Here is a 13,471-nt window from a genome sequence, read left to right on the forward strand (position 1 = left end):
AAATAATAAAATAAAAATTAAAAATAATTTATTTTTTTTAAAAAAACCTCATTCTTGAAAGGCACCATTTGAATGTAAGATGATACAGACCACTGTGGAAGGTAGACTGGAATTTCCTCAAAAGGTGAAAATAGAAATCTTATTTGATCCAAATATTCCTATATACTGGGAATATATGCTGTGGAAATCAAAACTGAGACATGAAGAGATGTATGGATGTCTGTGTTTATTGCAACATCGTTCACAGTGGTAAGGGGGTGAAAGTATCCCAAGTGTTCATCAACAAATGAATTTTTGTTGAAGAGGAATTGTGGCACATTCACATAATGGAATACTATGCAGCATTTTAAAATAGTAAAGAAAACATGATTGAGTCCAGGGACATTACGCTTAATAGAATAACTCAGTCACAAAAGGAAAAACACTGTATAAGACCACTATTATAGAAATAAGAGGTCTAGGGTTGGGAGAAGGGAGAGCAGAAATAGAATGGACAAACAATGGACACTGCAATGGAATAGGAGAAGGGGATAAACAGAGAGTACATGTATTGGAGTTAACAAGTTGGAACATAATGGATCAAATGGGGAAGAGGAGAGGGAAAGGAGAAAGAGGAATGTTAGATCCACAGAGATTAGTGGACACACAGCTAGGATGAAGGAAAAGGCAAGGTTCAGGGAGGAGGTGATGAGACGTTATGATCAATGGCATTGATAGATCACAGCATATATTTGGCAGTACTGTTTGTTTGGGTTCATGAGTGGTGCCAATGGTTAAAGGTCTGTCTTCCGGCCTGAAATATTGGAAGTTCTAACTCAGAGGCCTCTCAGGACAAACATGGCAACATGTTTCTGAGAGTTACAGCCTTCAAACCCCTATGCAACAGTTCTAGTGTGCACACATAGGGCCACTGTGAATCTGAATCCACTTGATAGCAGCTAAAAGCAGCTGTCTTTGGAATCCTGGGGCTGTAGGTGCTGACATCTTGTCACCTCTGTTAATATTAATTTTGCTTTCTCCTATTTTTTCTGCCTCCCCTTTTCTCCACCTACCTGATTTCCTACCCTGATATTTTCTTCTCCCGCTGCTCTTGCATAAGACCTGCTGATGGCCCCCATACCAAAGTGATGAATCTTGGCCGCTGAGAGAGAAGAGGTTGCCACAAAAAAAAAAAGCTGGAGTAGCAAAGTTCCATGACAAAATTAGAAGCTGAAACAGCCTTGACAGGCTGCCATCCAACTAGATGACATTTAACAGGAGTACATACAAGGTCTTATGCACTGATTTTAAAATACAGAAAACCTCTAGTGGTGTCCTTTGAAAGTCATTCTCTAAAGTGCTACAGACATTTAGTTATTAAACAATCCCTTGACTAACCTAATACTGAGTTGTAAATTTTATGGAAACCTTAGTACCATCGCTCTTCATAGACTCTGACAAAACTCCTTGTTAAGCTGGGGGAAACTTGAAATTTTACATATAAAAGAGTTATTCTTAAAGAACAAGTGAACTCACTCTGACTGGTTAAAATTAGTGGCTTCTTTACTGGTTCCCTGGTGGGCTGGGAGTCACACTCCAAACCCAAAGGTGGTCGGTTCAAATCCACCTCTGCTCTATGGGAGAATGATGGGCAGTCTCCTCCCATGCCCATGAAGCTTACAGACTTAGAAAACTGTCGGAGGGTCAGTGAGGACATGATTCTGACTACAGTGGTGAGTTTGAGAGTCTTTTGCTTGTTTGATGCTTTACTAATGGGTTATTGAGCATGCATTTGTCAGGCACTGGGAAAATAGCAGAGAATAACAAGAAAGTGCCAGAAGGAAAAAGACTAAGATCTTGAAAAGCACAGAGGCCTGGAAACAAGGGAATGTTCCTGATAACTGGAACATTGCTGGCTTCTCTGATATGAACAGTGAATGGTTTTCATCAGCTGTTTTGTATAAACACAGCTACTTTTGACAGCACCATGATAGATGGAGAAGAGATTGAGGTTGTTAACAATTTCAGCTTGCTCGGCTCCACAATCAACACTCTTGGTACCAGCAGTCAGTAAATTAAAAGACAAGTTGCATTAGGAAAAGTTGCTGTTAGGGACCTCACCAGAGTGCTGAAGAATAGTCATATCAGTCTAGAGACTAAGGTGAGCCTGATCCAAGCCATGGTCTTTGCAATTATTTGCTATGATTTGGAGAGCTGGACAATGACTAAGAATGATTGAAGAGAAATTGATGCCTTTGAGTTGTGGTGCTAGAGATAAATATTAAACATACCATGGACTGACAAGAGAGCAAACAGCTCTGTCTTGTAAATCAAGTTGCTCCATGGAGGCAAGAATTGTGAAGCTCTGTGTCAATGCTTCAGATATGTTGCCACGAGGGGCCAGTCTTCAGAGAAGGACATCATGCTTGGAAGGGTGGAGGGATGGAATAGGAGAGGAAGACCCAGGATGAGATGTTTTGACATAGTAACTGGTGTAATGGGGGCAGATGTGTCAGAAGCAGTGAGACTGGCTCAGATAGGGCAATGTTCAGAGCTATTGTGCTAGGAGTCGCAGGCAACTCAACAGAATGTAACAACTGTTCTTGTCAGGAAGAAGGAGAAAAATACCTCCACAAAGCAAACAAATCTTGTTGCCACTGATTCAGCTCCAGTCGTGGCAATTGCATGTATGTTAGAGTAAAATTACCCCATAGGATTTTCAATGACTGTAATTTTATGGTTGTGGTAAGGAGTTGTGCTGCTTACCCACAGTCAGGCAGTTCGAATCCACACATAGTTGGACAATCTCATCCTATGTGGTTTACAGCCACTTAAAACCTGCTGGAGTGTCAGCTTGAGTCTGTTTCCACTTAACAACAGCAACAAAATCTTAGAGAAATAGACTGACATATCCACTCCCCAAAAAACTTAATGTTGCTGGATTGGAACTGACTCACAGCAGGCTCACCAACCTATTTCCAAGGCTGTAAATCCATATAGAAGGATATTTCCCATCTTTGTCCAGCAGAGTGGCTGGTGGATTTGAACTGGCAGAGAAGCCCAGCCTTTGGGTTAGCAATGTGACTTGCAACAGACTAGCCCACCGGCACTCCCTCCAACTCTCTTGCTGTTGTTGCTCTTATATGCTATCGAATAGGAACAAGACCCTCCAGCAGGTATTTGGTATTTTTTGAATATTTTATTTATTTTTCATTTCAATGAACATCTACAGAGATATTGGAATTCCATTCATTCATTGTTGCACCCTTCTCCCCCCCCCCCCGCCTCCCCCCCCCGTTTGTTCCTCTCCTTGAAAAGCAAAAGAAAAACTCCTTCATTGGTACACAATACCCCCTGCACCTCTCCCAATCCCACCCCCGACCCCAAACAGGTTTTAAGGGACAGTAAATTCCACAAGAAGGGATTGCCCATCTTTCTTCCTCGGGGCAGCTGGTATTCGTGGGTTGACAGGATAGTTCCTTACCCACTGAGCCACCAGAGCTCCCTTGTTGTTGTTGTTGTGTGCTGCTGAGTCATAACCAACCCATAGCTGATCCTCCAGTGGATGTTCAGAGGCAGTAAATTTTATGGGAGTTGAATGCCCATCTTTCTCTCATGGAGCAGCTGGCAGATGCATAGCACATACCTTTGTGTTGCCAGTGCAATTCCTTACAGCAAAGCCATTAGAGCTCCCTTAATGGGCCACAAATATCTCACATTTATAGAAACTGATCTAGTCATATAGTAAGAGTTATGAAAGCCATGGCTAGTGGAGCCACATTGCTTTGCATTTCAATGCTTTGCATTTCAATGCTTTGCATAGGTACTGTGTCATAAATGGCCTTTGGAGAAAGATACATGATTTAAACACATGCATTTACTTGCCGAAATGCAAGTGGATGTTTTTCTTCTGTCTTTGGGAGGTGTACCAAAACTGCAGGATCTCGCCAAATTGTATCCAGACTGACTTAAAAACTTATTAATATAAACCCCAACACAGTTAAGATCTGCTCTCCAAGCTCCACAATGCTGCCTAAGGACTCCAGAAGAAGGAAAGATGCTGGAAAGTCAGCCAAGACGTGGATCCAGTGAACAGATCTGAGGGCAAGGCCAGAAAGAAGTGGTTTAAAGGCAGAGTTCAGGACAAGCTCAATAGCCTGGTCCTGTCTGACAAACTGTGAGAAAGCTCCTCACTGTAAGTTACCAGGAGCTCTGGTGGCCTTGTGTAAGGAGCTGTACTGCAATCGCAAAGCTATGCAGTTCAAATCCACCAGTGTCTGTGAAGGGGAAGGATGGGTAGTCTCCTCCCATGCAATTTACTGTCTCAAAACCCATGGGTCGGTTCAACACACAACAACAACATAAACTTATCACTTCGGCTGATCTCTCAGAGAGTTTTCCTGGCAAGGGCAGCCCTACAGGGGCTGCCTAGTTAAGAAAGTACTTAGCAAACTGGCTTCAAAACAAAGGGCGAAAGTAATTTACATCAGAAACCCTAAAGGATGGTTATGCCCAGCTGCTGGTGAAGGCGCATGAACAAGCCCTACCAACTCTACACTTTGGAAAATAAAACTACTAATTTTTAAAGTCTTTAAATTCTATTTTTAAAGCATACTGCCATTTAATAAATTATGATTTAGAATAACCTCCCACCAGATTTCTGAGGCTATAAATATTTACAGAAGACTGTCAAGTCAGAACGTCTCACGGCTGATCCTCTTTTGGAACCCTTATGGGGTGCGAGCTGCCAACCTTCCAGTTGTTACTGCGCACCATCCAGTCAGAACTGACCCCCAGCTGACCCTCCAGCAGGTTTCCAGAGGCAGTAAATTGCATGGGAGAAGATTGCTTATCCCTCTCCCACAGAGCAGCTGGTGGATTTAAAACCTCATGTCTTTGGGATTGCAGCACAGCTTCTTACCACCAGCAACTACTTAAGGAAACATTTTAAGAAAAGCTCTTGGCTGCTCATTTGTTGTTGCTTGCCTTTTGGAGAAACATTTTCTCCCTTTTCGACCCTCTTATCTGCCCTTACTTCTCCAAGACGTCTTTCCTGCCAAGGTTCTTATCTTTCCTGGTCTATCTTGTTCTTTTGTGACGGCTTTCCTCTCTGGCTCTGCAGCTTCCTTTCTGAGCCAGCCATGGTGTTCGCCAATGCCCAGGGTTATCCTTGTGCAGGATTGTCAACTGCTAGAGGGTCAACGCACAGGCTACTGCTGACTGTACCTAATAAAGGTACAGAAAGGCAGGTCAAGGTTTACCTCAATAGCTCACTTCATGTAATTTTTTCTAAACTCCTTCTTAACTTTTCTCCACTTTCTACTCATAAAAGGGAGGAGCAAAACATGCATTAACCACATCTTCTTTTCGTCTTAGCTTTCAAGCCTGGGAATTAGTCCAGCAAACATTGGATTCAACACCCTGACAATGGAATCTGACAAATTCATATGCATCCGAGAAGAAGTGGGTGAGCAGACTCAAGTAGTGATTATTGACTTGAGTGACCCAACCTCCCTGACCAGAAGGCCCATTTCTGCAGAAAGTGCCATCATGAACCCAGTCTCCAAGGTGATAGCTCTGAAAGGTAAGCCTGGAGGGAAGGTAGAGGGAATTGTATCTCATCAGCTGCTTTGTATTCTGAAATATTGGACAAAATGCCAGGTACTAACAGCAAAATGTCAATAGTCTTACCTTAATCTCACAAATTTTAACAGAAGCTGAGTTTTGTATGTTGGAATGAGAAAATACTCAGCACCGGAGTTCTTAAGGTTACTCACTGTGCCAAACACCTGAGGAGGAGAAAGCCCAGAACCTCATTCTGTGGGATCTAGGCCTGCACATGGCAGTGACTGCATTGTGCTGTGTCCATCAGTGTGACATGATGCTTTTGACTAAGGGACCTGCCTTCCAGGGTGCCTTCCACATCCCAGAATAGAAGCCTCAGATGTCCATCTATCTTACGAAGCAGTATAACTGTAATATGGGGAGCTCTGGGGGCCTAGTGGTCAGGAGCTGCACTGCCAACCCAGAGGCACACAGTTCAAATCCATCAGCTGCTCCATGGAAGAAGGACAGGTAGCCTCCTCCCATGCAAGACTGCCTTGAGAAGTGGCTGGAGGGTCAGCTATGGGTCAATCTGACTTGACAGTGTGCAACAAAAATACTGACAATAACTGTAATGGCACCATAACTCTAAATCGAATTTCACCTCCCTGAACTCAGAAAACCTGAAGTGCTTGGAATCTCATCGTTACCGTGAGAATACAGACTCTTTTTACCTTAACTTGGGAAATGAAAAGATTATTATAATAGAGTTTCCTTGAAAAGTATAAACTGTATTTGGCCCTAAAATAATTTACTGTTAAATATTGACTTTGCCATACCTCTGTTTTGTTACATAAAGAGGGGTAAATTTCCAAATTTAAACAACTGAAAGTTAAAACCATCCACTAAAATAAATTGCTGGGGTTTTGTATTCCTTCTCAAAGCACAAGGAAACTCCCTAATCAATATTTGCAAACCACATAGCATTTTTTGTATTGGAAAGCACTGCCTCAGCATAAGGCATTGTTATCCAACAATGTTCAGTTTTGTTAACTACTTTACCTTTTGTTTTATTAGTCACTCTACCTTTTTCCTTGCAATCTTACCAAAGTGGTTTGTTGTGGTTTTTATTTTTCTTTTTACTTTTATTATTGTTACATAATAAAGCTACTCTGATAAGGGCAAAAAATGCAGGTTAGATGAGAACAAAATTAAACACAAATAAAGTAAAATTGGTTGCCGATGCTACTTTAAAGGAAAAAAAATTAGAAAGCACATTTGGAAAATGAATAGACGAAAATGATTTGTCTTGGCTTTTTAATCTTCTACATAGAGAGAACTCAGTTGGCCTAGTGGATAGAAAGTTATGCTACAAAGCCAAAGGTGGGTGATTTTAATCTGCGGCCCTCAGGCCTGGTTTTAATTGTTTTTAGTCAAACATTCTTCTAAGTGGTATAGCCCTGGTCTGTACAGAGGTAACTTGTGGTTGCTGTGATGCTAAACACTGTGACACTGATGTGTCAAATGCAATAGTGGTTACCCATGGTGGACAGTGTTTGGTGGAGCTCCATAATTAAAACAAGGTTGGAAGCAAGAGTGTCATCCACTTCCGTAAATAGCTTGCCTCCGGAAACCCTATGAACTTGGCCAGAGGAGGAGAGTTATACATGTGTTCAGGTCTTTCATTCATAGGGTCGCTATGAGTGGTCTACAACTCGACGGCACTTAACAACAACAACCACCACCATGATAACTTATGAGTGGAATGAGTTCTTTTTTTCCCATATCAAAAACATAACTGGATAGAAATGGATAGAAACTTCAATACTGAACTGAGCTCTTATACCAAAGTATTATTTGGGTGAACATGCTGTGTAAGCAAGTTATTTTAAAGGTAATTGGAGAGGTTCTTGAAATGTGTGTATTCTTAGTGATTGTTTTCTGTCTCATGACATTTACCCTTTTCTGTTTTTGCTGCTGTCTCTCCTTGTGATGCTTATTTTTTCATGTTTCATACTGTTGCATTACTTTTTATTTCTTTTATTGAAATTTGAGAGAAAGTTTACAAATCATAAAGGTTTTTCCATTCATCTGGCTGTTGCAGTACTTTTTGTTTTGTTTTGGTTTTTCCCTCCTCCTAGCTAAGGGGAACCTTTATTCTGACAGAAAATGAGGAAAGGGGAAGGGATTGTGGTAGGGGAGGATGACCACAGTAGTGAGAACAGTTCAACTATGCAGAGAGCCAGGGGATAAAGAACAGTAAAATCTCAGGTGTGAGATAAGCAAATGACATGGTCAGATCTTAAATCAGATTATTATTTTTTTTAGAAGATAGCATATTTTCAGAGTTGTTAGTTGGCAAAGTCAAGACAGTTCTACCTCATAATGACCCCTTGCACAACAGGAGGAAGCACCGTCTGATTCTGGATCATCATTACTTAACTGGTGTGTGTGAGCCCATGTTGTAGTCCTCAGTGGAGGGTCTTCCTCTTTCTGACTGACTTTCCACTTTGCTAAGCATGACGCTCAGCTGAGTTGTGGTGGCTGCGATTGTTTCTGATTGTTGGTGGTGTTAGGTGCCCTCAAGTCCACTAGTGCGCGTAGGGTAACTACCTTGTGAATGACAGCTTGGAACTTCATCTCCTGCATCATCATCAGACCTCCACCATGCTCAGTCACATTGCTATATACTGCTACATCACTGTCTCAGTCAACCTCATTGAGGGTCTTCCTTTCTTCCTCTGACCCTTTCCCAGTATGATGTCCTTTTATTAGGACTGGCCCCTCGTGACAACATGCACCACGCATCCTGGCCTCTAAGGAGCAATCTGGCTGCATTTCCTCCAAGACAGATTGGGTGGTTCTTTTGGCAGTTCATGGGATGTTCAGTAACTCCTCACCAGCACTACATTTCAAAGGCATCTGGTCTTCTTCAGTCCTCCTGGTTCGCTGTCCAGCTTTCTGATGTACAGGAAATAACTGAAAATGTTACGGCTTGAATCAGTCTTTAAGCTGATACCCTTGCTCTTTTTTTAAATTAAATTTTATTAGTTTTAATGAACATTTACAGAGATTTTGGGTTTTCATTCATTCATTGTTGCACTGTTTTCTCCACCCTCATCCCCAGTTCGTTCTTCTTTTCCCCCACCATGTCTGTTTTAATTGTCCAATTGCCACAGTGCTTGTCAAAGCAAGTTCTGATTAATCTCCTTTGTCAGTGTGTCCCTTGCCATTCCCTATCACTCCTCCCTGAGAGAGACTTCACCCTGAATCATAAGGAAAAGGGGATGGCGTATCCTCTTAGCTACTTCCTGCTGAAAAGGGGCGCTGTGGGTTTCAGGGTGAAGGTCTTCTCTCACCACTCTAAAGGGCCCCTTTGGCAGTAGGAAACACATAGACTATTATGGAGATTGATTTTGGAATTTAGATGCACTGTTATCAATTGCGCTTAGCCGTACATGTTCATATCCTTGAAGATGTATCATGGAAGTGTTGCAGCCTAGAAGATACAAATTTAACTAACAAGTTAAACGTGCATGAGTCAAAAATTTAAAAGCAATAATATTCTGAGTAGAGGTTCTAAGAGTGGCACAAATCAAGTTACAGAGGTAAGGTGGTTCCATTGCCATCCTTACTCTAACTTAATTCTTTTTTTTAAATTTAAATTTGTTATTAATTTCAGTGAAAATTTACAGAGATTTTGGATTTCCATTCATTCATTGTTGTAGATTTGTCCCCTCCCAAGGCTCCCCCCCACCAGACATTACCCTCTTGGAAAAGTAAAAGAAAAGATTCTTTCATTATTTTACAAACTCTCCCCCAGGTCCACTCCACCATGTAGCCATCGCTCTAGACTCCTGTCATGACCGAAATACCTAATCACATATCTCTTTTAAACCGTTTTCTCCCTTCTCTGTTTCAGAGCAGCATACATTATTGAACCCATCTTACTCAGTCTCTCCGCAACCCCAAGGACAGTCCCATTCTACAACAGTGGCACCATGCAATATTTGTCCCTTTGTGACTGGGACATTTCACTCAGCATAACGTTCTCCAGAGTCAACCATCATTGTACAAATATACCACAGCTTTTCTATCCATTCGTTTGTTGATGGGCACTTAGGTTGTTTCCAACTCCTTGCTATTGTGAACAAAGCTGCAACAAACATGGGTGTGCATATATCTGCTTGGGTGTCAGTTATGGTCTCTTCTGGGTATATTCCCAGTAGTGGTATTGCGGGGTACCCTTGCTCTTTAGCACTTTGGAGAGATCTTTGAGAGCAGAGTTACCCAATGCAGCACAGCTTTTGCTTTCCTTTCCTTTTTTAAAAAAAATAGCTTTTTCTTTTTATACTGGCTTCCTTACAATGTTTGTATACAGTGTGCTTCACACTATCCTTCATTCACATTGTGTTTCACACAGTCATTCCCATTCGTTATGTTTTATAAAATTAATCACCATTGAACTATGCCACCATTACCCTATCTTTCCAGATCCTCACTGCATCCTTCACATTTCCTTTATACCCTTCCTCCCTCCACCCATCCAGTTGTGCAACCCTGTGATTTTCCCTCACCCATCCTCACCACTCTGCCCCCCCCCCTTGGGTACTCGTACATGTTTTACTCATTATCTTTCTATTTCTACAATAATAGTTTTCTTATGCTGTATTTGTCCTGATGACACTGAGTTAGTTCACTCATCATAATGCTCTCCAGTCTCTCCCAAGTTATGTAGTATTATTCTAAATCATTGCTCCTAAGTTTTTAATTGTGTGAATGTACCGTAATTTCTCAATATATTCCATGGTGGTTGGACATTTGGGCTGTTTCCATGTTCTTGCAATGGTGAATAACACCTATTGCAGTATTTTTAAGATACTTTACTTAACTTTTTTTTTATATAGTTTGGTGTAGGAGTGGCATCCACTTCCTGAACATGCCTCTGGAAACTATTAACTTTGATAAATGTCAATAGTTATAGAAAAGCTTCAGGCCTTTTATACATAGTCGCTATGAGTCATGTTCAACTTGACAGCAATCGTCAACAACAACAATCCTCAGGGGGGTGTCTGAAACACAAACTCTGCTCACACACACCAGTTCTCTGGTAGGTTTCTCTTTGACAACATTCATGTGGATCTTTTTAGGGGCAGGGACTTGGAGATCAGAGGGGTGTAGAGACACTGTCAGTCCCTCCCTGGGCCACATCCCCACCCTAGACAAAGACCACCTGGAGCATACCCACAGCTGAACATTTAAGAAAAAACTCTCAAAGAATCGACTTCCTATGCAATTTACTGCTTCTGAAAACCTGCTGCAGGGTCAGTTGTGAGTTGGTTCTGATATGATGACACACTATAGCAGTGCTAATAGGAATTGCATCAACTATGACAACATTGAGCACCTTCTTTGCATAGGGAAAGAAAAAAATTATGAAAGCAACTAGTATGATTTAAGGTTTTATTTTACTGCTGTCCTGTGGCTGTAATGATGATCTTGTATTTTAAAGAGTTTAGACCACGATGAATGAAACCATGTTTAAATGAAAAGTGTGGCGATGTTGCTGGACATGTGTACAGTGAAGTAAAGAGATGCCTGAAGCCAAGGTGGTGTTGACGTTAGGTACTGTCAAGGTGAGTTCAGAGTGACCCTGTGAAGAGCAGATCTGAATCCTGCCTTATCCCATGCCGTCCTCATCATCTCTGACATGCCTGAACCTACAGCTGCGGTCACTGTGTCAACCATCTTGTTGAGGGTCTTCCTCTCTCTTCTAACCCTCCACCTTTCTCATCCTGCTTTTACTGCTCCTCCTCCACCAGGATGATGTCCCTTTCCAAGGAATACCCTTTCCTAGCAACCATGTGCTCGTTTCCTCTGCGATTTTTTAATATTGGTAATTATTGATTTTTTTTTGTCTGAATAACAGCTTTTGCCTTTGATGGGGGTTTGGTTTTTCCCCTATATTTTTGCCTGTTTAAACTTTTATTGCTTTTTATTTCTTTTTTTACTCCTTTTTTCTGCTTTGTTCTTTCTTGTCGATCATGGATTTTGGACTTGGATCCTTTATTACAAGCACTTTAGGGTGTGAGTTTTCCTCTGAGTACTGCTTTATAGTCATTCTACAAATTTTAATATTTTGCATTTTCACGCTCAACCAGTTAAAATGTATTTTTTGTTATTCTTAATGTTTTTTCCGTGACCTAAAAGAAAAGGTTTATTTTTATGCTTTTTAAAATTTTCAAATATTTCAATATTTCCCTACTAATTATTTGTGCTTGTTACTGTTGATTGCCCTCGAGTCGAGTATTACTCATAGTGACCCTATGACCAAAAGACCTGAACTCTGTACTATATATAACTATTGTCATTTCTCTAAGTTCATAGTTTCTGGAGGCATTTTGTTTAGGAAGTGATACCACTCTTGTTTCCAAACCTGTCTTAATCTGGAAGCTTTACCAAACACTATCCACCATGGATAACCATTATGGCATTTGACACACCAGTAGTACAGGGTTCAGCATCACAGCAACCCCAGGTTACCTCTGTACAGCAAATGGACAGATGAGTGCTGAACTACCTAGAAGAATGTTCCTCCAAAATACAATAACACTAGGCATGAAGGCCTTGTTATGTGCCATCTAGTCGCCTGCAACCCATAGATACCCTATGTACAGTAGTTCTGAACGAACCCTTCCTTTTCCTGAGAGATTCTCACTACTTCCAACACACCAACCCCACTGCCCAGTTACTGTTAACAATCCATTACACTCATCTGGGGTTTTCCTCTTCTGCACTGTCCCTCCACCCTTCCAAATATGATGTTCTTCTCCCAGGACCAGTCTCTCCTGTCCATGTGCCCAAAGTATGTGAGACAGAGCTTCAAAATCCTAGCCTCCAAGAAGAAACTTGGTTTCACCCTCTCCAAAACAAACTGCTGCCTAATTTAATTTTCAGTTGTAATATATTCATATATTATTTTAATGCTCTTAAGTTTATTGTGAATAGTCTAATGTGGTCTGGGACCAGATCAGTAAATGTTCCATGTGCTCATGAAGGGGGAAAAAGAATCTGATAGCGATGTTTTTCCCTTAAAAAAACAAAAGAAGGGAGAAACCTCATATGACAGCTTCTTGGCATATATCTGGTTTCTCATGAAACCAATTAAGTTCTGAAATTCCTATTTTTGCAATGTTATCCAGAATTTATTATGACCTACACAGTTGAGTGCTTTTACACAGACAATTTTAAAAAAGTGAACATCTTTGTGGTGTTTCCTGCATTCAGTTAGGCTCCATCTGACATCAGCAATGGCATTCCTTGTTCCACAGCCTCTTCTGAATCCAGCTTAAATTTCTGGCTGGTCCCTGTTGATGTTCTAATCCAGCCATCTTAAAATTCTTTTCAGCAATATTTTACTTGTGTGTGATACTGATGATAATGTTTGATAAAAATGAAAAAAAAGTTAGATGACCTTTTTCCTGAGGGTGGGAACAAATATGGATTTCTGCCCATCAGTTGGCCAGGGAGTCTTCTGTATTTCTTGATCTTGATGACTGAGTACATTCAGGCCTGCTTGTTGTCTGAAACACCTCAGCTGGTCGCCTTTCATTTCCTGGAACCCTATTTTTTATCCTTGCTTTCAGTGCAGCCTGGACTTCTTCCGTCCGTATCATTGTTTCTTGATTATATGTTATGTCCAGAAATGGTTTCATGTCAATAAATTATTTTTGGTCAGTGACTCTGTGTATTCTTTTTTAAAAAAGGAATTTTATATTTATTTACATATAAAATTAATATACATTGTGTTGCACTATCATTCATTCACATTGTTTCATACAATCATTCTCATTCATTGTGTTTTGTTTTTTTTAAATTTAGGTTGTTTATTTTTCATTTCAATGAACATCTACAGAGATTTTGGGATTCCATTCATTCATTGTTGCAC

At 40.8% G+C, this 13,471-nt stretch overlaps 1 protein-coding gene across 1 annotated transcript in view; it reads left to right on the forward strand.

Moving 5' to 3' along the window:
• Positions 1 to 13,471, forward strand: part of CLTCL1 (clathrin, heavy chain-like 1) — a 279,619-nt gene that overhangs the window by 20,926 nt on the left and 245,222 nt on the right. Inside the window, exon 2 of the mRNA XM_006902527.1 lies at positions 5,356 to 5,563. Coding sequence (XP_006902589.1) covers positions 5,356 to 5,563 — 208 coding nt within the window. The remainder of the gene's footprint in view (positions 1 to 5,355; positions 5,564 to 13,471) is intronic.

The sequence above is a fragment of the Elephantulus edwardii genome, unplaced genomic scaffold, assembly GCF_000299155.1.
Source record: "Elephantulus edwardii isolate Elephantulus edwardi_28Jun2011 unplaced genomic scaffold, EleEdw1.0 scaffold00424, whole genome shotgun sequence".
Classification (NCBI taxonomy): domain Eukaryota; kingdom Metazoa; phylum Chordata; class Mammalia; order Macroscelidea; family Macroscelididae; genus Elephantulus; species Elephantulus edwardii.